Source organism: Micropterus salmoides, unplaced genomic scaffold, assembly GCF_014851395.1.
Source record: "Micropterus salmoides isolate LMB-PRFRI ecotype aquatic unplaced genomic scaffold, ASM1485139v1 Ms_hic_scaffold_5, whole genome shotgun sequence".
Classification (NCBI taxonomy): Eukaryota; Metazoa; Chordata; class Actinopteri; order Centrarchiformes; family Centrarchidae; genus Micropterus; species Micropterus salmoides.
Genome location: NW_024044237.1, coordinates 31,776,289 through 31,802,358, shown reverse-complemented (window position 1 = coordinate 31,802,358; position 26,070 = coordinate 31,776,289). Strand labels below are relative to the sequence as shown.

At 39.0% G+C, this 26,070-nt stretch overlaps 1 protein-coding gene across 1 annotated transcript in view; it reads right to left on the bottom strand.

The window, feature by feature from the left end:
- Positions 1–1,763: 1,763 nt before the first annotated feature.
- Positions 1,764–26,070, bottom strand: part of LOC119888319 (polycomb group RING finger protein 3) — a 61,655-nt gene continuing 37,348 nt past the window's right edge. The window contains exons 5-10 of the mRNA XM_038698843.1: positions 23,151–23,206; positions 22,759–22,866; positions 16,373–16,461; positions 11,905–12,042; positions 9,597–9,677; positions 1,764–8,571 (exon numbers count right to left, since the gene is read on the bottom strand). Of these exons, the coding sequence (XP_038554771.1) occupies positions 8,524–8,571; positions 9,597–9,677; positions 11,905–12,042; positions 16,373–16,461; positions 22,759–22,866; positions 23,151–23,206 (520 nt within the window). The 3' untranslated portion in view covers positions 1,764–8,523. The remainder of the gene's footprint in view (positions 8,572–9,596; positions 9,678–11,904; positions 12,043–16,372; positions 16,462–22,758; positions 22,867–23,150; positions 23,207–26,070) is intronic.

The following is a 26,070-nucleotide window of genomic DNA, read 5'->3' as shown; positions in this document are numbered from 1 at the left end:
GCTTTGTTTTTATGGAGTCATGACATAAAAGAGATTAGAAACCACAGCATTACATCATCAAAACCTCCTTTTTAAGTGTCTCCTCCTGATACATTGCCCTGAGTTTGACTCTGTGCCCCTGCTGGTGTAATAACAGCACCATGTGGTAAAACACCAATGATGGAAAATAAAAAGAAAGATCCTGTCTCGACTCCGTGGACTTAGTTAATGACTCAATATGGTTTTCCTCTTCTCATTTCACACATCTGAGCACTCCGCCCACAGATACTGACTGAAATAGCTGCTATCTAATGGTCCTGAGAAAACAAACAACACATCGCATCCTGTAGTCTTTTGAGAGAAATCTCTCCTCAAACTGCCAGCAACAAATAAAAGCTGGACTCTTGCACCACAGGAGGGACCATTGATACAAAATTAAGTCATCTTTATCATTTAAAATTAATAAGTATCAGTGGCACTGTGGGGAGGATTAAATATGTCCATTTAAGCATAATGTTTATGCATATAATCATAATGAAGTCTATTGAGACTGCTGCTTTGGATACTGTTAACTGTAGTGATCCAGGACCCACTGACTGATCACATAATTTCGGCACAGTCTCAGCAAAAACACAACATTATAAGCTTTATAAATTATTTTTAGCAAACTGAGTGCCTCACAGGTTTTCATGATACTGTGTCCATCCCTGTGCATTCAAAACCTAATGGTGATGCAGGGAAATCTATCAGCTCCAGAAACCTGATAACAGCTGTGAAGCAGCCGCAACTGTCACGCTCAAAACCAGTTATGTGTGAAACTCTGTGGGAAAAATAATCCATTATTTTAATCTGCTTGGAGTGACAGATGGGCAGGATTCACCATAGCTTCAAATGTTGTTCAAATGAGTTTCAGATACCGGGTGGCAACCCTTCTCTCATAACAGATATAAGCAATTAATTGCCGCTACTGTTTATAAGTAAATTAGATGTTATGAAAGTGAAATCCTTCCTGCATGGAAAGAATGACCGTGGTCATATTATTGGCACCAACAGTTGCTGTACAATAGATGTTTCCAACCAAACATCTCATTTCTTTTGTTGTTTTTTTTGCACTTGCCCAGTATGACTAAAGCTCTCTCCCATTCGGATGTTCTGGGGATTTAGAGTGTAAACCTTCACTCCCATTTTAGACAGAATGAAGCCCAGGATATGAAACCATACTGGCCACCAGCCGACCGTATCTGCAGCTGCAAGTGTGAGCAGATGGAAACTTGAGGCCCTGCAACTGACTGACTGACATTTAACATCTGCCACATGCTGTAAGGCAGTTGTTGGTGACAAATGGTCCTTTGATTGATATTCACAGCATTTTTTGTATTGTCCTGCCATGGGACAAAACTACAAAAAAGGACTGAACCAGACAGTAAATATGCTGTAAAACCAAAAACAATGAAGAACAATAAAGCTGGAGAGTCACATCTTTGTGGTTTTCTGTAAGCAAGCCTCTCACATTACACATGATCATTTGATTAATTAATATGGAGCTTTAATGGGCACTATCAGAGTTGTTGCAGCAACATGAAATGTCAATTTCAGGGTGGGTTGCTACTGTTAATCTATTTAAATGTGATAACTAAGAAAAAAAACCTACAAAATATTAACAGCTTAAACTAAAATATGGGTTTAGTAATGGCTGAGAGATAAAAGGACATTTAGAATCAAATGTGCATTTTATACATTTTATACCTTCAGGAGAAACAAATGAGTCACTGCAGCATCAGGAACACTTTTAAAAGGCATTTATTGATGAAATACACACTTAGGTTTTGACAAAAGCTTCTGTAGTTTTGTACGTAAGAAATTCCAGCCCCATTCTAGACCCAAAACTCCTTGAATTCTATGTGGCAATGGAAACCAGTTCATCACATATGTAATAAATAACAATAATACAAAAGGAGGCAAGGAAAAGGACACCTGAATAAGTGCCTGTTGTAACCTGAAAATAAGAAAAACAAAGTCTGAGAAAATTGTCAAAGTTTGAGAAAAAAGGGTGGGGAAAGGAAAAAAAATAGAGAGAAAGAGACAAGACTAAAATAAAATCCAGTCGTTTTGTATTTCGGGTGCATTAGTGTATGTTCTGAGATTTCCTGGTCACCCTCAGGACCAGAAGGCATTTAGTGACCTGAGGAACTGACTGGAAAACAGCAAAAAGAAATTAAACATTGGAGTTCTATGCTGAAACCTGGAACGAACTGAGAACCGTATATTGCACATTTTCCTTGCAAATACTATAACCACATTGCCAGATTCACACAATTTAGTTTTTTTGAGCTTGACCCAAAAAAAGAAGACAACTATGTTTGTTATACACAGACATTAACACAATTGGAATGATACAAAAAGGGAATTCAATTGTAAATTCATAATTTAAGCCATTCTATGCATGAGTTTGTAACAGGTTTAGCAAAAAAAGAGAGAAAAAAAAGAGACAAATACAAATTTGTAAGCAAAAAGGACAGCAAAAATTCATTAACAAAAAAATTGCAGAATTCCGCATAAATAAATAATAATAAAAAAAATGGACAGATTTATTGATGACATCTATGGCATGCCACTGTGATTTTTGTAGCTGATTTCCCAATTTATTTAAGACTGCTGGTTTTAGTAATTTTCAATCTAGTTCTTGAACACAAAGAATTATTTTCAACTACTGCGTCTTTAAAAAAGGACTTTCCTGAATTTACCACCTGTGAACAATCTCTAAAAGCAACAGACGCGATCCTCAAGTGGCGCTTTTCAGAGCAGGCATCAGCTGCAGCAGTGCCACCCGGGCCAGACGATACATATTCTATGGAGTGTGTTTTAGTTCATGTAGCCATCCAAGAGACCCTTGAGGTCTCCTTCTCCGTCACACACAAAGCCAGATTACTGAGCTTTAGAAAGAACTCCAAAATGAGGAAGAAATAGTGAGCTGGACAACAAAGAAAGCTATCACACTGCTGCCAACGATCTTAAAATGAATGTTGCTGCCTTTGAGAGAACAAGCTTCTGAGACGTCCGAGTTCAGAAACTTTGTACAAAGAAGCCCAAATAAATAGTTTATTCCTCTTCACGTGATTGTGGTAAGGTATACTACCATCTGCTGGTACCGACAGTCTACGTGAAGCTGCAGAAACCACCTCGACATCAAAATTTCACGCAGCTCACCCACAGATCGTAGCAGGCGATAACAAGCAGGCTCACAGGTATTCAAGGTCAAAGCAGAGGAGACAAGTTAAGAGAGCTGAAGCTCTGACAGACCCCGGCCTCCCTCCACTCCGGAGACCTTTCAGAGCTGATACAGACCCCTATCTTCAGCGAGGCAGAGTCGAGCCTCCTGTAAGCTTCTTAGCTTGGCTGTCAAGCGTAGCGGCACAGTGATGTCTCAATGTTGGTGCCAATAAAAAAGCATGACCATCGATCCACTCTGGTCCACTCTGGTGGAGGTGAAAGATGCAGCCAGCAGTATTCACACATTGCGGTGCTGAGAAGGTCAAATTTCCCAGGCGCTCAAGAGAACAATATTAAAACAATCAACTGTGAGATTTTCTTTTATAGTAATTGATGTTCCAACTATCTGTAAGAGGCTGAGTCTCAATCTGACTTTGAGGAGGCAAAAACATATCAGAGAAGCCTATCGTAAGTGTGTTTCTCTTTGAAGCAGGAAATTGCAGCTAGCACACCCAATTTTTCACCAGTTCTTTATTTTTCACAGCATCGTCCCTGTCACAGTCTACAACTTATTAAAATTTCCTACATTTGCTTCCCAGAGCAAGCCTCAGCATGTGGGTAGACCAAACCCTACAAACCAATGAATAAGGGGGAAAAAACAGCACCTTCTTTTTTCTGCACAGTGAGACAGCTCTGACAAGAAAAAACAACCAATGACTCAAGGACGTACACGTACAGTGCAAAGACGTGTGAAAAAAGGCGTCAGGAGAACTTCGTGACAGTGCTTTTCTGTCTCTGACTGAAGCTTTCTAGAAGGACTCTGAAGTTTGAAACAAGGAGTTAGCACCATAGAAAGCACCAGCAGCAGAGACAAGACAATTTCTGACTGTCACTGTGGCAAAGCCAACCAAAAAGAAGACCCCACCCTTTCCATCAAGTTCCCCTCCATCGCAGGGTTCTTGGAACAATACTCAAAAAATACACCAGGACAAAGTGAAAGGCTTCGTTCACACTGCAGCCCTATTGTGTTGAAATCCAAACTTTCCGACATCAGATTTTTACGTGTGTTTGTGCCTGCTTTACAATGTAATGACAAAAAAAAAGGAACCTGTTGGCTGTGAAACAGATGTTAACTGTTGTGGAAAGACAACTGTTTTATTTTGATTCTACCATGATCAGTTTTGCAGAAATGTTGTGTGCACGTTTTTTTTCTATTAGAACTCTTTTGTCACCATCAACAGTAAAATATTTACACTTGCCATCAATTGGCCTTTTACTGGGTTTTTAGTTGGAGTTTAGTTGTCTGTTCTCAGACTATTTAATCTATGCACATGAGACTCTTTCTACTGTTGTTTTTGTCCTCCACGGTGAAAATGCTGACAAATCAAGAACGCGTCTCTGTTCTGTCAAGCGTGTAATTAACAATGCAGCTGAAACACATCCTATGTAGACTGTCAGGTTCTGACACTGTACTAAAGATCAATGTGGTCAATTAAGTAAAAGAACCCAACACAAAATGTTTCCACTTCACAGCAATGAGAAGAAATTATGGGTTTTGTGATAACGGGAAAAGATGCAGTGTAAACAACCACATGAAACAACGTGGGGGCTAATGAACATGCATACAGATGTAACCTTTGTTTCAATGCCAGTCCTTTTAAACAGAAAGAATCAGTGTATTCAGTGCTCTGCATAATACAGAAATGTATGTGTTAAATTGTCTGTTTGTAGTCATCATTATAGTAGCACCTTGTTGGGGGTTTTACAGCTTAATCACGTGAGGAAAAAGCTTACGTACATTTAAGAAATGTTATCATATACTGAATGCTCACAGGAGAACCATGAGGTGACACACTTATGACGAGAACTCTGGTTGGGTGAGGCGAAGGTCAAAGACTGAAGTTAGAGAGAGCTGAATGGCAAAATAACATTAATATATGGGATGCCTGATACCAGGGTCAAACAGGACTTTCCCTGAATAAAATTGCAAACCAGACCACCGTAACCTCGACCTCAGAGTATCTTTGACAACTGGATGAAATGCACTTGACATTGGCCTTATTTCTATGAAAAAATGCATAAGCCTTGAAAAAAATAAAAAATACAAGTCTGCACTTACAAAGACATAGTAGCGCACATTATTACATTATTTTTTTGTGGGGGGTTTTAACAAGTTTTAACAATACTCTTCCATGAGCTGTCAAGCTGGTAATGCTCATTGTTTTTGGTTTTTGATGATTTATAAGAGCAGATTTTAAGAGATCTGCTTAATTTTCTTTACCTAGGTAAAACACCTTTTTTTGATTTAGTTTCTACTCATCAAAAAGCTGTTGCAAGAGTTCACAATGTTCAGTGTTTACAGAAATAAAGCAGATATTCCAAGTTCCAAGGACTTGGTGCAACTCGGAACCAAACGTGCACCAACTCTGGGCAAACAGGAGGCCGTTTTAAACCTTTTTGTTTAACGCATACTTTGCATGATCGTAGATACCAAAATTGGTACAAAAAAACCCCCCAAAATAATAAGCACATACATAGGTTACTGGATAAAGAGCCTTGAAACATAAAGGTTACCATAAGAAGTGAAATGAAACACGCAGAGATGATTTCAAAGACTGCAGGAGGAATTTTGGTTGAGCTGGTTAGGTATACAGACCTGTAGGCTATAAAAACGTTCATGTAATACACACATCATAGGTCCTTATGTGGCAGGGTTCCTAAACATTTTTCTATTTCCATATCCCAAATGCTCCAATCTTGGATTTAAAGATCATGACAGATGCACAATGGTGGAGTGGCTGACTGACCAACTGATGATTACTACACAAAACTGCAAATACCACAATATTGGGAATGATGAGAGGATTTCCAACATACTGTTGTATATCGTGACTTTTCTTCATAGCTTTCAGGCTTGTTTCGCAATTTTACAACAGTTTTTAAATGAATGTATTTTCTAGATTTCTAGAACCTAATGATGAATAGGAACCCTGTTGCATGTGAACATACAGACAAAATAGCTTGTTGTGGGCAGATACAATGCAAAGGGTTAATAATAATTGTTTAATTACTGACAAGACAAGTCAGTGAGGTAATACTACTTGAGGTCTGACATGGCGTTCAGGGATCCAGTTGTGGTATCGTTAAAGACAGTTTAGCAGTTTGCTCTGAAAGTTGTGAGTTAAGACATTTTGCAGTAAAACAGAACATTGGTTTGCTGTGTCACAAAGTTACAGTAGGAACAGCATGTTTCTGAGGAACAATCTCCTCAAAATTATAAACATACATTTATAAGCACCAAATGACCAGACAGTAGTCATTTTATCGAGAATTTCACTATCAAAATGTTCAAAAAACCTCAGTACCTGTGCGAAACCTGAATTTGTGCATTGTGAAGTCCAAAATATTGTTATAAGTTTTATACTGATTTTGTGACAAACAATATCCACGTGACTTTCAGAAAGGTTCTTAAATTGATTTTCTTAAACAATGTGCAACTTTGCACATTTGCAACTCCAACTGGCAGTGAGAAGTAACTGAAAAACACCCAATAACAACAGCAATGTGACATCAGTAATCTGCACTCACTCCACTCATGTTTGTCAAGCCGGCCTGTCTATAGTGCTTAATACCTAGAAATTCCAGCTCTGAAGAGAAAGTGTGCAATTTACCAGACATTTTATATTTTACTGTTAAATAACAATTGTCAATTCACTTCCTGTGAGCAAGTATTTGTCCATACTAAACACCAAAATTTAATTTGGACAAATAAGATGTTCTGTTGCAGCCCCACTGTTAAGACAAAGTAGACTGGTGTGTATTTTACAGTTACAAAAAAAGAGGTTGTATTGCAGCTTTGAGAAAGTTTTACAGTAAAATTTCAACACACATAGCAGAAGGAAAAGCATGGTATAAGAGTGCAGGGTGCTAGCAACATCTTCTGCAAGCAGCTCGACCCAGATGCTGTAAACGTGGGTGTATCAGTATTTGCCTGCCTGGTGCTGCTGAAAGACTGCAGAAACAAACGAATAGATATTAAGGACTGCATGGTGTGAAAATGTAGATATTAAAATCAAAAGTTCTCTGCCCAAATATTGCATTTATGTCTTGTAGGCATTTTTGAACATGCGTGTTTTGTGTCGCATTATTGTTAAGACAGAATTGGTTGATTATGATGTCCAAAAAAGAAGAACAAACAAAAAGGACAATGATAGCTGTATTCCATAGCAGACAGGTGAGAAGAGGAGCATGGGGGCGGGGGGGATATTTTCAAAGCTTTCTTATTTGCCAAAACACCTAAAGTCCTGTAATGCCATGAGAGCAATGTAACATACTTAGACCCCACATACACACAAATGGCAGAGGATTTGATAAATATGTTTTGTGTCTTCTTCAGACAACATAAAGATGCATTTATATATTTTGATACGGATAATGAGTCTGTCTTTAAAAATCCTAATTTATCACCTCCGGACACGTATCGCCCAAATATAGATAGCACTTCTGGGATCCACTCTTTTTTAACAGTCTAAAGTCTCTCTTACTCTCTTCAATCTGTCTCTTTGTAATGACATTTTATGTACAATATTGGTATATAGAACATAAATTACTACACAAAACATTTTAGCCTATTCACAATTGACAATCATCAAGAACCCAATAGCAAATTAGACAAAGCCAACAAAACGGAAATAAAAAAAGATTGAGAGACAATTTACTTGATAAACAGCTTAAAATTGATGCCTGTTATATAACTTTTCCCATATACTTTCTGTGCTCCCAAGACGAGTCGTGTGTATTGTACAAAGAAAAGAAAAACACCTTTTTATTAAAAAAAAAAATTCCTCCTCTCCTCTCGGTCATAGTCTCGGGAGGATGAAATCTGCATGAAGCTCAAAAAGACGGTCACGTGATTCCCGACATCTTGTTTGCGTGTAAACAGAGCACCAGTAGTGTCTTGGTTCCATGTGTCTCTTCTGTACAAAAGTATAAATATATGCTTTCTCTCCATTAGTTTTTTTTTTGTTCTTTTTTTTTGTTCACATATCTAGGATGTAGCGGACAAAAAATGGTTGTTTTAGTTCCTAAAAACACACCAGTGTTGCAGTATCTGTGCTGGAGGTTGCCAGTTCATGTTGTATTTGTCCCCCTCCCTTTAGATCCCGATTTGCTGGCTTGTGTTGACTTTTACCGTCGGGTGTTTGCTTGGTGTTGGTTGATCGTCTTTGCATAAATAAAAAGGTTTCGGCACAGTCCGCGGCCACTGGGCCCCCCCCCCCAAAAAAAACAACAACAAAAAAAACAAAACAACAACAACCGTTGAGTCCGTTTTAGCTACAGCAGATCCATCTTGGGTCTGTAATGGAGCAGGAGGGGGGATTTCTGGAGGGAAAATCAAAAACACAACCTCAGTATCAGCAGTTTTTGTAATATCCCTTAATAGACTGTTCGCTAAATCCCTCCTCCAAACAGCAATTAGCTTATCAACCGTATCGTTTCCATGCACGCCAAACTTTGTTTTGCTGCACACACATGCAGCATGTATGGGGGCTCTAGTAAGAAAGACACTCAGTTTCCAAATAGTTTGGAGGGTCGCATAATTTTTTTTCACCTGTCCAAAAGCAAAAATATGTGGGGGAAAAATTTTAAAGAATCAGTTTAACAACCACTGAAGACTAACTAGAATACAACAGAAGAAACCTAGTGTTACTCCCAAAGCCAAAAGTTAGCATTTCATACACTAACAAAAATATTGTGTGAGGTTATAGATTGTTTAAGAAGAGTTTACAACATTAGCAGGTGTGGCTTGCTTTTTATTGTATTTGGGGAAGTTTATCTAAAAAACTCATTGCTTTGTCCTCATCCTCAGATCCCTTTCTCATGTAAAAACAACAACAAGTCTAACTTCTTTGTGTTGTTTTTTCCCCTGTATTTCTGTAGTAAACATCTGAATGGCATTGTGCATGTTGTCTTTATCATACTGTACTAATAATACTAATACTAGGGCCTAGGGCTAAATAGCTCTACCCCGCAATACAGCACCAACTCTACTACATTACTGTATTTCTACTTGACACATTTCCTACATGCACCATCAACTGTTGAGGATGCTGACTTTCTGCCAGGGACATGTTGCTTTAGCAGCTGTCATTTTTTTTAAAAACATTGCATAGACCGAGTTAGCCATTTAGCCATCATTTTGATATTCGCTTAGCAATTGGTCTGAACACACCTTTAGAGCGGCAGCATCTTAATGTGCCAGTGTAGAATTAATAAAAGCATATTAGGGGTTAAATTCAACAGAGCTGAGATGGCTTTAAAAGACAATATAACTTAAAGTTATTCATAGATAGTACAAAACTATGACCATATTATGCCATAATAAGTCTTTTTGAAGAATGAGTTACCTTAAATCTCCATCTTGTCACAACAACAAATTTCAAAGTGTGGTCCTTTCCCAAGATTTCCTCGTTGCATAAAATGTCCAGCTGTGACAAGACAACAAAAGAGCAAATTAGTGAAAATTTTCTGACCTCAAGAGTGTTTGAACTTTCCTACTTGCGGGAAATAAATCTCCATTTCCCTACAGTGAGGTTATCAACATGCCTAAACTATGACAAACACTATTTTGGAGGTCTCTGCAGTTAAATCTTCAGTCTGTGTCTGAGCAGTGTGATGCAGAAATAAAAAACTTCCCCCACTTATATGCTGCCCTTTCTGCTCTACTTTGAGTTATAACATCGCTGTTTCTTGGAGAGGAAGCTGGGGAGAGCTTATTTTGACGTGGAGTGGCCTCTGGCTCCTGTGCAGCAGCGGGGCTTTTTGGGAGAACACGGAAGTTCAATACTCAAGTTCAACATTGATATTCTGCTGAGCAGTGCCTCGCATCTGCATCTGCCAGTCAATACTGACAGACAAGAGAGGGAGGGAGGGAGAAGGCTGAAAAACGAACACTGCCACAGCGTCACCTGCTGGCTCTGGCTGGAAGGACACTGGTGGATAAACACCAGCCAGCCTTTATCAGCACTGAGCTGACGAGCGGTGGAAGCCGTCCAGGCCTGTGATAAGGAAGATACCAAAAATAATCCAGAGGAAGGCTGGAGCGCTATGATTTCATCTTGAAAGTCAAAGAGTGTTTTTGTATCAAAATAAAAGACATTTGAGCAAAACTAAAAAAGGAACATTATTGATCCTTCATGATTTCCTTGTACAAACCAGAAAGTTGTACATCATAGCTTTGGGAAAATGTTTGTAATCCTTACCAAAATAAACCTGCAGAAGAAGAGTAATGACACTTGTCTAGTAAGAAAAGTCCATTTTAAAAAAAAAACGTCAAACATGTACTTGTTTCAACTTCTCTAATGTGAATATTTGATGGTTTTCTTTATCTTGTGTGATAGTAAGTTGAAGATATTTAGGTTTTTGACTGTTGGTAGCACAAAAAAGCTATGCGAATATATCATCTTGGGCACTGAGAAATTACAAGGGCCCCTTTTCACTTTTCCGACACACGCATTCAGTTCCTGCTGAGACATTTAGATGGGTGACAGGACAACAACGGTGGGTTTACAAACACGAGAAATGAGTAAATAGCGCACTGTTCTCTGACAAAGCAAAGTGTTGTAAAGCTCTGCGCTTGGCTCGCTGCTGAAAACAGATTCGGTTCGAGCAACAGCTTTTGATAGTCAATAGAGGATAACAATGGCTGGTGGGAAGAGCGGCCGCCTCGCCAAAGTTGTGCAATGGAGGCCGACGATATGATTGAGCCTACCCACTCATCTCTGTGACAGTCAGTAAAAAAAGGAACAGAAAATAAAAAAATAGAAAACACGAAGGCGTCTGTGATGATTATTCACGGCATTCTAAAAATCCATCTGTCAAATTTTCGCCCCCCTGCTTCTCTGAGAATGGCGGCAAAGACAATAAATAGAAAAATTACCACATCTAGATATCATAAAGGCTCATTTCCTGCTAAATATAACAAACACAAGGCCTCATATGAGTCAGTACAGAAAAGTACAATAAACTGACCTTTATGTAATTTCTTGTGATTAGCTAAACTTTCTGATACACATGGCCCACACCAGCTGGTGCTCCAAACAAATTAAAACAAACGCCAAGAATTTAAAAAGATTTGTTCCAAATTGTTACAAATCCATTTTGTAAAAATACTTTTTGTCAGGCTTTAATCTACAATATTAATAAACCACAGGAATTAAGATGACTGAGAACAGTAATCCATAGTCAAACACCATAGTCACAAAATGCTGTAAAATTCATTTTGGACTGAAACTCCTTGAAATCAATGAAATATTTTATCCAGGTCACGCTTATCTTGTCCCACCACCCACTTGAGATCCTTTGGATTGCTGGTGTGATTCTCTAATGTTTAAATGCTTTTATGTCTTACATTTATTTTCCTTTTGTGAAGCAGACTGATGTTAAACTTCAAAAAGGTTTGTGCGGGCAGGTACAACCTGCAGGTCAAATTTAGCTTTGAGCAATGGAACAATATGATTGGTGCCAAATATTAGTTTAAAGGTTATTAACATGTTCAGAAGTGGTATTAAGCAGCAACACTTTCATTTGAATCTGTTTCTTTCTTGTTTTACAGTTTTATACGTTCACTAAAACTACATTTAGCATGTGACAGTTCTAGCAACGGCTTAATCTCAGCACACTGCTTTCTCGGCTGGTGGAGCGTGTTATCTGTACCTCATTAAATGATGTCAGGTTAAGCTTTTTGGCGATGAACTTCTTGAGGTGGAGGACCGTGGCTTGTGCTGAACAGCGGATCCACTTGCGCTTCAGACCTCGAAGCTTGCTGCTGTTGCACTCCAAGCAGATACTGACCTGCGAACATAAAACATGAATAACATAAAACAAGTATCAATGCTAAGAGCATGGCTCAAGGAATGGTAATGAAATTCGGCAGATTTATTTTTGAACACTTTGGTCCAAAGTGAGTGTCAAAGAAAATGAACAGATTCTGTGCAAATCTGTTCTTCAAGTGCCAACATCAGTTCAAAACAGGGTCATGACAAGTTATCTAAAAAAAATAATAATAATTTGATACTAAATTCCCATCAGCTTTACTCTGAGCTTAATGCTAACATGCTGAGCCCCATAATGTTAACAAACGTTATAATATTAGCATGCTAATGTTAGCTTTCAGCTCAAAGCAAAGGCCTAATTACGTTCATGTCCACAGGATTCACACATTAAGTGGAAGCAAATGTGCACAAAGCTTTAAAGTCAAGAACTCTGACATGCTGTCAACCAATAAAAACATGTCAGTGTGACCTAGCCCTCAGAGGTAAATGCCATTTAGCTCAAAATGGTTTGGCAAAAGCTGTTTCATTCACTACCTTAGTAAGTGCAAAATGATATGGTTTGCAGTCAGTTGTTGTACTTGTTTGAGTAGAGGGCCGTGTTGTTTGTTCTTCGGGTGCTTTGTTTTCAGTTGGTGGAGTAGCAACCTTATTAGCTGCAGCTAATGCTGCTAGCTCAATAGCTATTTTCTGCCACTGTTGTGTTTTACTTCAGGACATCTTGCACAGACAATTTTTGGTATAACCTGGATGGAGTCAACTTTGACAATGTATAGCTGTGCCTGACAAGCTTAGTCTAAAATGTACTAAAATTGCCCCTGTACAGAGCTTACTTTAGTTAACAAATTACCTGGCATTCAAGCCAAATTGTAAATTTCTTTGCCCCAGTAGTATTTGAGGATTTATGAGCAGATGTCTCTCCATTTGCCCATGAAACGAAAATTGCAGCATCACATGAGAGGCTGTTGACCTTCAGTCTTATTTGAAAACAAGAAGAGGAAACAGCAGGAGCAGTGCTGTGGTTTGAAGGATCACTCTCTGAACTTCCAACTAAACATCTCAGTAACTCAAGAGTTACTTATTTCCCATGGTCTTTCATGACTTTAAGGTTATAAAAAGGATAGCTGAATATGATAGCTGGTTCAGCCTGGCCCTGGTGCTGATTTCCAATTCTGCTCTTACCACACTGAACCAGCATTGGTCTGTGTGTTTTGCTTATTGGCTTCTTTCATGTGACCGAGTTGGCCTGTGCACTTGTTTGTCCCCTGGGGTGAAACGGTAGGTGGTTTTGGCAATTGATGGTTGAAAGAGTCAGAATGTATTATTGCCACTGAGCTCCTGCTCCCCCTGTATCAAAATATAGAAGACAAAGACAGGAGCCTCGTATTTCTTCATTGTGGGGGTCCTTCTGTCACACTCCTGTCTCTTTTTATCTGTCATTGAGACAGGAAAAAGTGACATTACCCTGGAAATCATTGCCGTTCTTAAATAAATATTGGCAGCGCTTCAGTGTCACTCTATAAGCAAAGAGCAACACCGTAATGTATCTGCATTCCAGTAGTGCCGGCAATGAGAGAGGCTCATAATGTGAAATATAAGCTGTGGTGTTGATCTGGACTCCGCAGTGACACAACGGTCATCTGCAAGGCAGTTTCATCACATTACAGTAGATTAGTGACATCTTTATGGAGCCGAAGAGTCCTGCTACAGCTATACACACTCACAGACGTGACTGATGCAATAGTGACGCATATCAAGAAAATATGTGCCTTTTTGGAGTCATGCAGAGAAAGCTTAGCGCTATTTTACGGGCTCGTTAGCAGTCCTGAATGCTCGCAGAGGTCTGAGGCAGCATGTCTACCGGTGTTGTTTTTCTGAACTCTGTGTGTGTGGTTGTGTGTAAAGAAAATAAAGCTTGAGAATCTCTGAGTGAGTATTAAGTTTGGACCGCTGATAAATCAGACATGGAGGATTCAAAGCTCAATTAATAATTTAGAGCAAAGCTGCGTTTTCAAATTTCTCCAAAGTAGACTTCTTAAGCCCAAAATAGCTGCAGTTTATTAAAGTTAACACAATATTTTCTCACCCCACGGAGATCTTCCTCAGACTTCGTACAAAAATATTAACCTCTGAAACGCCACTACTTCATGCTGATAAAGTAGGTTTCTCTAATTAATTGTGGTTCTATTTTAATCCTCGTTTTCTTTTTGGTGTGTCACCGCTTTCATTAACTTTCTCTGGCACTGCTTCACACCCCAAGGTTACACTCTGAAAGGTTGTCCAGAAACAGCAGGGAAGTGTTCCGAAATTCGGCCACGCGTTCCGGTTCACACATCTGAGTGGCTTCTACATCTTTGGTGAAATCTGGGACAATTTTGTCCCTCATCTTCATCCTTCTTCATTGCAACTGCTGCCACATTTATTCTTCACGTTAAAATTGATCACGTATGACTATACACTCCTTGAGATATACCATCTTGTTTTGCATTTTAAATGACCGTTCTCTGCTTTTCTAAGACAGTTCATCTTTTATTGCGGCATCCATTGCTCTCTACAATCAGGGCTGGCTTTGAAGGGCCGTTATAGCATCAAGTTATCTGTCTTCAACCTTCTCTTTGTCTCAAATCCTTTATCAACATATGTAAATTTTATTTAAAATATATATCATCTAACTTAACTTGTGACAGGAACATTTCTTAAAGTTCAAAGCACCTCCAGACAACATCTCTCAGCTAAACATAAAAATATAACAACCTTTTGTAATTGCTGACACAACTCAGAGTCTGTGATTTCATTCTTATAATTATCATTAAATCTTCAGCATCTTGCATTTTATTCCATCGCAGTCCTTTCTCTTTATCATCCTCTGTTTTCAGCCATTTCCTTCCTGTTGGTTCTCACATGATGCCTCTCTCATTTTTAGCACACCTCATCGTCCTGCATTGTGACTCGTTTTCATCAGCGGAGCTTTTTCACTCTCAAATCTCTCATTTTCATCAGTCATCTTGTATTCCTCAGCTCCCTCCCTCCCTCCCTCCCTCCCTCCCTCCCTCCTCTCAGTGACATTTGGCATGACTGCATTCAGCTCACACAGACTGCCATATTAGGTATTCTGAACACATTCTGCACCACTGCTGAATATCCAAAGGGCAAGATCTTCACCTTCATCAGGGCAGCCTGCCTTCCCCACAAGGAAGTAAAGAGCTAGCTGATTGGAGATGAATGTCTTGTTTTTAAAAACTGCATAGAGGGTTTTTGTCCTCTTTAAAACAAAAACGGTACAAAACCAATTTTCTTCAGCCCATACAACAATGCTGGAAAGACGCTTTGTGCTTCTGTCCAGCACAACAATAACTCCGCTCTCTCTACATTATTAATATCATTTTGCATGGCTTGAGAACGTGACAGAATACAAATGAAATTTAAAAAAGCCCATTTTAAATGTGTTCAGTGGATGGCAGTGGTGTGGTGCTGTGGTGTCTGTCACTAAGTGGATCTATACTAATCAAACAGCCGAAACACCAAAGACAAAAGAATCCAGTAATTGTAAAACAGCCTGGTTAATCATATAGGGACCCCTTTTATAAAGGAAATAATTGATGTGCAGGCTTTTAAGGCAATTGTACCCACAATTAACACCAACCGTTTTTTCTCTTAGTGCTTTTGTTCCTGACAGACTGTTTTGTAACCCACAATTATTTTATCCAATTTGCTCCCTCTAATCTCTGCTAAAAGACAAACCAACGTGTACTGCCTCCCAAACTTCTTTGTATATTATAAAAATAGTTTATTTAAAAGGCTGATTCGCCTGATTTTTTCTTTCCATTGTCATTTAACTCTATTGGTATCTGTCCATACAGTTTTGTTTACATTCATCCATGTTATTTGATATCTGCCTCCATGTCCATCTTGCTGTCAACAGATTTTACTAAAGTTTAGCCAGATACTTTTGGATAAATGACCTTACATTTTGTCTGCGGGTCAGAAATACTACTAATATCAGTTTTAAAAAAGTTTAAGGTTCATATGGACCATTTTTGGTGGGGTACAAAGTAGTCATAATTTAAAAACCGTTGACAACAAGGTCTGGGGATAGTAAAAGACGTTTTGGAAATGTACTTTGCTACAAACACAATTTCATTTACTCACATTGTAGAGGGAAATGAGGCAGACATCTCAAAATCTGTGCAAAGAAATCAAAAACTATATTCATGGCCACCGTGGGGATGCGATTTGTGTCGTGAATTTAGGCAAACCAAGCCTTGAACTAAGTAAGAAAAGGCTGACATTTTAAGAGGCCCTGGAGAGAGGAAATAAGAAGCATAAATTGCTGTGAATGACAAAGTGCTTACCTGCTCATCGCTACGGTGATAGTCGTTGTCCTCTTCTGGTTTCTCCTCTCCTGCCTCCTTATTGGCAGTGTCCTCTGATTTTGCATCGCCTGTGCAGAAAACAAAAAGAGAGGAAGAGCTCTGAGCTGCCATGTTGTATATTGTGAATAAAATTTATATTCAGTACAGCACAGTTATGGATGTAAACACGCACATTTCTTTAGTGTAAAGTTCACGGACACTTCATTGTCTTAAACCGCATCTGCATGTTTCTGTTTTTTTTGCTGCGGTCAATCCAGTGATCAAGCAGCGTGTCTCTCTCATTATCGTTAATTCAAGTCAAGACGTTTGAGCTGAACCGACATCCGTGGTGGTTCTGTTGAAAGCAGGACTTGTTGGACGCAGGGTAAACGGGTATTTTTGTCTCTCTGCAGAATTTAAACAGCTGTGTCTGTTGGAGCGTAAAAAACACCTCCTGCAGAGGTCCATTTATAAAGGCACTTACATATCCGGGAGTGTCAAAGCATCCTTTATAGGACTTATCCACTGTCTGGGCACGTCTCTAATCAGGGCAACTTCTTACCAGGAAAAAAAAAAAACAGTCATTCTCCATACTGATTAGCCTACATGAGGGCTGACATCAGCTCAACCTTAATCGAGTTTGTCTGGTTTTGCCATTCGTGCCTCTTTTTTTTTTTTTTTTTTTTCCAGGAAATGGAAGCAGATGCAGGAGGATATTACAGAAAGCAGCAGTCTCTGTTGAAGATATGATAAAATAGAAAGAAAGGTATAATTTGCTTTTGGTTTGGAGCTAGAAGACGTCTGAATGACTGAATCTTAAGGGAAAAGACGCACCTTTAATTACTAGGTCTGCAACTAACATTTTATAATAAATTAATCTCAGAATTACTTTCTCTATGAATTGATGTGAGTAAGTGCTGCTTCTTTCTGATCAACAGCATAACCCAAATATATTCAATGGTACAAAACAGAGACAGCTGCCAATCTTGACATTTGAGAAGCTGGAAGTTCTGTAGGGAACATCTGGCATGAATATCATTTTCTACTGTTAAAAACTAAAGCCTGGACTATACTGTCCACATGACATTAGTTTTGTCATCATCTCTGTCACGTAGCCTAACATTGATGTAGACTGACTGAGCAGACTCTGTGGCAACAAACATGAGTGAATATGTACATGTATGCAGACAACTAATGTAGTATAATATCAGCAGCGTCTGCATCGGTTCTGGACTATATGTGGCTGTTAATTGATGCATCATTTAAGCTCTAGTTACATCTTTGTATCCAAAATTCTTAAATTAAAAGTTCAACTGAGTGACTGTGTCATTACAGAGACTTTATATAGACTTTCTGTCTTAATCTAGTTTCTTGTGTGTACATTAACACAGTGGAAGACAGACACCTAGGCAACATTTAAAACCCCTGCGAAGCAGCTGCTACAAAGTTGTTCAGGACAGGAGTAGTTATACATTTCGTTATGGATTTTCTTGTTGGCTGTGATACTGTACTAGTATTGAATTTTTAGATATGAAACTTAGCTATCAATGTCAAAATTGCCGTGCTGTGACAAAATTGCTCCACAGATAGGTATTGCTTTTCTGTTACCTTTTAAATACAAAAGAAATTCAGTCTGTTCTTCCTGGATTCAGTGGCTGTAATAACGTGCTGTGTGTGTATATGGAGAGAGTTTACTTTAGCTCAGACTGCTGATGGGATTGCATTCACCCCTCTGTGACCATTTTCCATTCGGGCGATTGTCACCAATTCCACTGAGTATTACGAGGAAAGGTCTGCGCTTGCTCTGATGTCTCCGCGGTGATTTGTCTCCAGAGTCTGCCTTACTAATTGCTGATCAAGAAGGGCTTGCTCTTATTGTTGTGTCTCACCTTTGAGCAAATCTTGAGTATCTCAGCGACTCTAAACAGACATGAAGAGGATGTTTGTGTATAAGGTAATGGGATGATTGCTTGGGTCTGGAGATTTTTCTCACAGACTTTCTTTCTGTTGCACTCGTTCGCTCATTTGGGATCTCTCACATACAATCAAATCACAAAAGGCATGCACAATGACAACATCAAGTGAGGCTACACTGGGAATCAGATGAAGTAAACTAACATTTTATGTGTGGGAGTTTATATTGTCATGAAAGAGAAAAGTGCACTCAGCAGACTCATCATAACAGAGTGTCCCTCCATTTTCTTGTGTTAAGTGCTCAGGAAACCAGGCAATTTAGTGAAATGATGTTGTGTGCTGGTGGAAACAAAGATTTTCTTCTGCCAGTGTCAAGTAGTGCTTGGAAGAAAACTCATTGTGTATGAACTTAAAAGCAAAGTTAGAATTCATGTGTGATGTTTCAAACAATGATCATCATCATAATTTGACTGATTTTAATTCTATGGTGCATACCATGCATGCTTTTCTATCCCTTTGGTATGACAGGAGTGGATTGTTCCTAAGGTGTTACCAACCATTAACACTTGAAAGGTGGCTCTGAAAAGTTTTAACCTTGATTTAAAAGCCTAACCAGTACAGGTGCTGCAAATTAGCTTAGAGCTAGATGCCCTATAGACATTACATCTGTTGCACTGCTTATCTCTACATAAAATACAGATCTGTATTTGTACTGTCCCTGTTAAATAAATAAATTGCTTTCCATTTGTTGGAAGGCAGCAGCTATAATTAGCTTTGATTTCCAGCAGTTATACTTGATTCCAGTGGTGACAGAGTCACAGCAAAAAAAATATCATAATGTCCTAAAAATGTTTAAAAATCCTAAAGCATCCTTCACTTCTTACCCATTGATCATATGTTCAGTATGTTCCAAACAAGGGACAAGATCGATTTATTTATCATTTTAGAACACAGGGTTTCACCACAAGGTTAAGTTGTAGTTCCCTTTATGCTACTCACAAATCAAACAATATATACAAAGATTATAAACAGTAGATGGGTGAAAAAATAATAAGTCAAAGAAATAAAACTATTTTACATGGAGTGCTGAGGATGAATTAGAATAGAAAGCCTTTGTCATTGTACAAAACATACAATGAAATTAGCAGAGCTACTCCTAATCAGTGCAAAACCAAATGACAAGAAACAGTTAAGACAAACAAACAAAGGGCATGAAATATATTACACTTGGGAATAAAATTGCATGTAAGAGGATACTGCACTGACTGTAATAAATCATTTTAAGAAAAGGTGCTTTGGACTGATTAGGAGTAGCTCTCCTAATTTTGTTATATATTTTGCACAATGGAAATAAAGGCTTTCAATTCTATTCAAATTCATTCTCACCACTAACTTGGGAGAAATTGTCTGGTGTAATGACAGCAGATTTCTGTATCTCTTGCCAGACAGCAGCAGGGTGAACAGGCTGTGGCTGAGTATCTCAGCCACAGCCTGTTCACCCTGCTGCTGTCCTTTATCCTTCCTTTTCTATGAAATTGCTTAGTATGCCATTTCCGACAGATCTTCAGAAATATGAAGTGAAAGTGCAAAGTGATAGTAACATTAACACTTCAGCCACGTCACGCCAACTGAAACCCAAAGCACGCTTCGATCGCGGCATACAGATAAAGCAGTCTAGCTACATTAGACAGGATGTGCAGATGAAAATGTGATCAAATTTCTGCTTATCTGAAAAGTTGTTACCGTCACTGCTGGGAAATACTTGGACAGTCGTGATTCCTGATGAGTTGATGAGTGTCAGCCCACGATGGTGCAAGTCAAGACCCTGCCAGTGTGTTTACGTAGAAAACCCACGAGTTCTACAGTTTTTCAGAGCCACCTTTGAAGCCAACAGGCACAGCTGGAACAGGAAAGCCCCAGTGACAGCTTATTTTTGCCACAGGGCTTCCTTGCATGTTAATCTGGCCATCATTTTTGCTGTAATTTGAATGCCATTTCAACTACAATTTGAGTTTCCCCTGTACTGAAGGTACACAGGGGTCCATAAAATACAGTTGTTAAACATTTTCATTTCCCGTTGAATAAAAACTGAGACTGCATTGTCACTAAGCTACTAAGCTGAGGAATTCTAGAAAAATGAGCCTTTAATTAGGTGTGATGCAGTGCAGCTCAGCTGGCAGGGACAACATTTACCCACTGTGTCCACTGTCGCCTGTAGTTAGGGTAGTGTGATCTCTGTTTTACCATGTGTTAACTTTGGTTTGCCATTCTTAAATAAGAGCTAATGATGACCATCCAGTAAGCTTGACTGGCTGTGTGTGTTTTCGGTAAAAAGTTACTTTCCAGCCCCTGTGGTGATGTTGGATTTCCAAATTCTCACCCTGGCCTCTATAAAATAACTGAAAATAGCCCAAACAGTTTTTGGCCTTGTTAGTGAAACCAACTGTCTCAATAAGGTCAGTTAGTTTTGATTGATTATAAAAGACAGCGTAGCCTCTACAGGCCACTAGCAGGGCATTTAGACAATAAGGCTGAGAAAATCTGGACCTGTGTGCAGGTATCCAGCCATAAAAACAGACTAAATCATAGCCTTGATGCCACACTTCAGGGACACTTTCCAAGTCTGGAAACTACAGGTGTTTCCATTTTAATCTTTTAGGGTTTTTTCAGATTTGGGTCAAATGATTCAGTCCAGGTTTGTTTCTTCAGTCCTTCAGGACGGGGGTTTTTATTCAATCCTCCATAAAACCATGAGAATCCTACTAAACAATGCAGAACTTGCACAGCACACACGTATTTTATCACAGCAGTAACCATACAGCCCTAACAGGTTATCTCTCATTATTTAAATGCTGCTACTTGGTTTCATCTACCATGATAAAACCAAAGAAATCCAATGAGTGAGTGGGTGTTATGTAATATTACTGTGTACTTTTTATAATGTCATGTTCATACTGTAGGTAAAGATAGATGATGGAAATGTGACATATTTGGGGCATGATGTGCAGCACTAGGAGGTGGAAGCCAACCCCAGTTTTCAGGTGGACCAGACGGCTGACTCATTTTCTCACCTCAACTTGAGTTCGACCGCAGGTTTCACAATTCACAGAACACGGAGGACTCACTTATCAATAAACAGTCAAATGTGTCAAAAGGCTTCAATGACCCATGAGAGAAAACATCCTGGTAAATGAGTCTCTACGTGACATGCAGACATGCAACCTTTTTTCATTTTCTACAGTTTTTTCCTCATGTGTCAAAAGTCATAATATATCTTTATCACAAACCAGTGCTAAATGCTTGGCACACTGAATGGAAATTATAGTGAAATGCAAACGAGGAGTGCCTGAGTTTCTATTTCTGTTGGCATCTGTGCAAATGATCCTTAAAATGTGTTTGTGTATGAACATGTATGTGTATCTGTGTGTGTGCTGTTGCTAAACCTGTCTTCAAGCGACGAGGCACGCGAAGCCAGGGAGCAGTTCTACTTCTGTTTGAGCATTAATTACCAAAATCAGAGAAGGGGATTAAGCGAGCGATTAGGCCTGCCAGCGTGACAGCCCTCTGGGCACACATTTACACCCGCCCTTGGAAGAGAGCTAGTACGGAAAAGCCGTCATGCACAAGAAACGGGCCAGGGACTCATTCTGATTGGTTAAATTGTCTTCATCTCTACTACTTAATGGCTTCCGCTGTTACTTGTGGTTGTGCTTCTAATGTTACTCATTATGAGTTGGGGGCTTCATTCTTTTATAGTACAATGAGAAGAGCGAGGACACATACTATCGAGGTGACAACTCTATCTTGAAATAAGTTTTAGAAGCTGTGTGACAGCACATTAACACGGTTTAATCCACAATGTAAAAATAGGCCGTTTCTCCACAGGCACAGTTTAGCCCTCTTTAATCATGCCGAGCTGTAGCGAGCCATGTGCACATGCATTTCACCTCCCTCAAACCAAAGCAGTGTTTCTGCGCTAAACTGATTGGCTAGATGGGCTACTGACTAGAGAGTGTTTTTAAGTCTTGCTGTGATAGCTCTCAACAGTTTTGTAGCCTGTAAGTCTGATGAATAATTACAATAAATCAAAACCTATGCTGTAGAAACTCTATCTACCCTGAAACCCCTTGCATGAAGTATAAACCAAGCTTCTTAAAACAAACACCACAAACGTGGATTTGTGTTTCTCAGGCAAATTCAAACTCCTGCCACTTGTAGGTTGCAGTCCCTTTTTAGGACAACTGAGGTGTTCTCTTTATTGTTGGTTTGTCTGATCACGAAGACCTGAAGACCTCCATATAAATATGCATATTTGACCAGATAGATCCTTGCATTACGTACCATTACCACTCAAGACTGTAAGGCTGTATATCCAACTCACTAGTGGGTTCCTCTTTGCACAAACGTGAGAATTCATCCATGATAGAAGACTTGTTTGTGAAAGTGTTTATGAAAGAGGAGGAAGATCGTACCATTGCGTTGATCTAGATGAGTCTTCATGTTGCAAAGTTCTCCTTTAATGTCTCCAGGTACCTCCATCCCCAACTTCTGATAAAATTCCCTCTGCTTCTTTATCTCCGCTGCACAAGAGGAGAAAGAGAAATATTAGAGAGGACATAGTATTTTCTCAAGGTCACTACTGACGCTGAGACTTAAAAGTTCAACGCTGTGTGTGTGTGTGCACTGTAACCTGCTTCATTAGGTCTTATAAGCCCAGCAATGACAGCCAGAGTATTTTATTAAAACGTATTCGTTTCTCAGAGATGCAAAATCATTGTATGAACAGACATGATACTAGACCAGAGGTTGTTAGTTGGATCTCTTGTGGCTTGCATCATAAAGAAATACAATACATGACACTTACCCTCTTGAAGTCCCGGTACCAATTTATAGACAATGTCTTGCATTGTTCTGTCATGGCTAAAAAGAACAAGAAATTGATTAGTTACATTATTATAACAAACATTATGGATATATAAAATGTTACAGATGCACTTGGCACTGTGTTCTTTGGATTTAAAATTGTGTTTTATAATCTACAGCAGCGGTACCCAGCATAGGGGTCTGAACCCCATCTGGGGTCACAAATTTATTCCGAGGGGTCTGAAGATAATTAAGAGGCTACGAGAGCAGGAAAAAAAATGGCGGCTAGAGCATATTTTGTTTATTTTTTGAGACAGTTTCTAAGCTTTTTTTTTTTTTATTGCAAATAACTTCTATTCAGGCCTCTAAAAAAAGTGCTCAAATGAAGCAGTCCAAGATGATATAATCAGTCTTTGGTTGATCTGTAGACATATGTAACCTGTGATGGGAGGTTGCAAACAGAGCATTGTTTAAAGTAAGCACAAGTCAACAGGGTTGGAAACCAGATCTGCAGTACAACACGGGGGCACAGCTAACTGAGAAATTCCCACTTGATAAATATTAAACTGACATTTATGGATCCATGGTAAGCATGTTAAGATAGACTGAAAAATTTAAATGATGGCTCTCAGAGGCCAGCTTACAGCATATGCTGTCAGTCAGAGTGTTAAATACCCTTTCACTGTTGGGCAGTGCAGGTGACACAGGTGCGCAGTGTGGGCTCAAGTGTGCCATCACCATGACGTGGCGTTTTGACAGCCAGCCGTGGCAGCCAGCTAACAGACACGACATGTTGACTTTCTTGCGAATGTTGTGGAGGGAAAACCTTTAAAAATGTGGCACGTTTGTCCTCCCTGCTGTCCACAGAGAGTCATTGTATCTGGGGCCAAAACGAGCTGCCTGAAGCTGAGGCTCGCTCCCAAAAGCAGCAAAACTGACCCCTGCTGGACAGAAGTGGTGGTGTATTCTCACAGATAATATGTTAATGTTAAGGGAATCCTGTGTCACAGCCTTAGTATAGAAAGTCTGTGGTTTTTACCATCCGAAATTAAAACATTGACAGAACTCAAGGTTTTTAATACACATTTAAAGCAATGGCTGAAACTGAAACAACGCTGTGAAAACTGACTGTACAGGATAGAATACAATGCATACAAACATAAGACTGCATGTGTTAGCATGCACAGACATATGCACACTTCTTATTTTGTGTTCTTGTATTGTTAAATGGTTTCTAGACTCTGTTTTATAGTGATTTCTACATCTACTTAGGCCCATGTTATTTCATGTGCGGGATGTATTTTAATGGTTGTAAATTTTACAATACTCAGTATTTTCTGTTTTATTTTTATAAGCCTAACCAGGGACAGGGGTTGTTGCAAATTAGCCTGTATGCATGGCATCTACTTTGTATTCTTTTTAAAGCAATGTTCTATGCATTTGTCCCTGTCAAATAAACATTAAATAAATAAAACAGGAAAGATGAACCACTCTTCCAAAAATATGTTCTCCTTATTTTGGGCTTTGATGCTGGGAAAGGAGATTACTGCCCAACATTGCCAACTAAAGCAAGGACCACTGAAAACTGACAACTATTTAAAATGGTATAAAGATAAGGAAAGAATACATAATGACAATTGTTTTATGGATTCATCCAGCAGTGGTGCATCACTGCAGCAAGTGGTGGCAAGAATGTCTATTAATATATTGTCAACCGCAAGCTGAAGTCATCACAATTTGTGGGTTTTTATCCCACCGATTAGGTTCCATACCAACTGTAATTTCCGTGCCTCTAATCTTTCTTGCATCAACTGCACACTCACTAATACACATCTTTTAAAAGGTCACCAGACTCCATGCAACAATAAGAATAATAAAAAGGTGTCACTTGGTATCATCATGGGAGGTGCAACATAGCACACAGGAGACTGAAGCAGATGTAAATCAAACACACTCTCCTGAGAAGAGCTCAAATCACTTGGGTGTGCAGGGTCTTTAAGGTTGTGATAAACAATATCTGTAAGGTTTAGCATATTTAAAATCAGTTGTGATTTAGCTGTGACATTACCTTGTATATGATCTTTACAATATCAATACAATAGAACTACAGAATAACAGGCTGCTCTTTGCAAGCTTTTAGAGAAATGTTACGTGTGATGTGGTGATGGTTTTCTTGTCATAATTAGAATCATTTCAAGTATGTAAAAATGGATTTGAACCATCAAGGAAAGCCACGCTTGACAGTCCAAGAAGCTGGATTAGTTCCGCCGAGCTAATTCTCTGTGTAGAGACGTCCAAGTGTGATTTTGAGTTCAATCTCAAACATCAACTTTGATCAATCTTCTTGATGAGCAGATTGGGCTTATCTGTCATCTGCTGGGCGTTTCGCCTTCAAATTACTTGTGATGTTTCTCATCAACTCCAATTTCCTGCAAACAATGAGGCAAAAAACAGCTGTGCGATGAGCTAATGTGTTTGAAATGGAGCATTTCCTGCAAAACCAATGAGTCTGCAGACAGTGCAGTTTAGACGGTAATGACTAAATTGCTGGTAGGCATTAAGTTTGTGTGTTGCATTAATCAAACATTAATGCATGAGCGCTCAGAGGGGGCCCGAATAATAAAATCCCTCAGCGAGGAGGATTTAGTCTGGCATAGTGAACTTGCCAAAACAATAAGAAGCAAACTTGACTTCCAAAATGCTACATCTTCATTTTAACCTGACGAGAAAATCGTTTCATGAAATCCATTGTTCTAATTCTTTGATGTTTACAGTACAGGCTGAAGTCTGTATGTTCAAGTCAAGAAGAAAATTACAGACAAGAAAATGTTTTCGTTTCCATTTTAAGTGGTCAATTATTTCGAAGAGAAGGTGCAAATTTGTTCATTTTTAAAATTCTTATCAATATTGTTATCATTTCC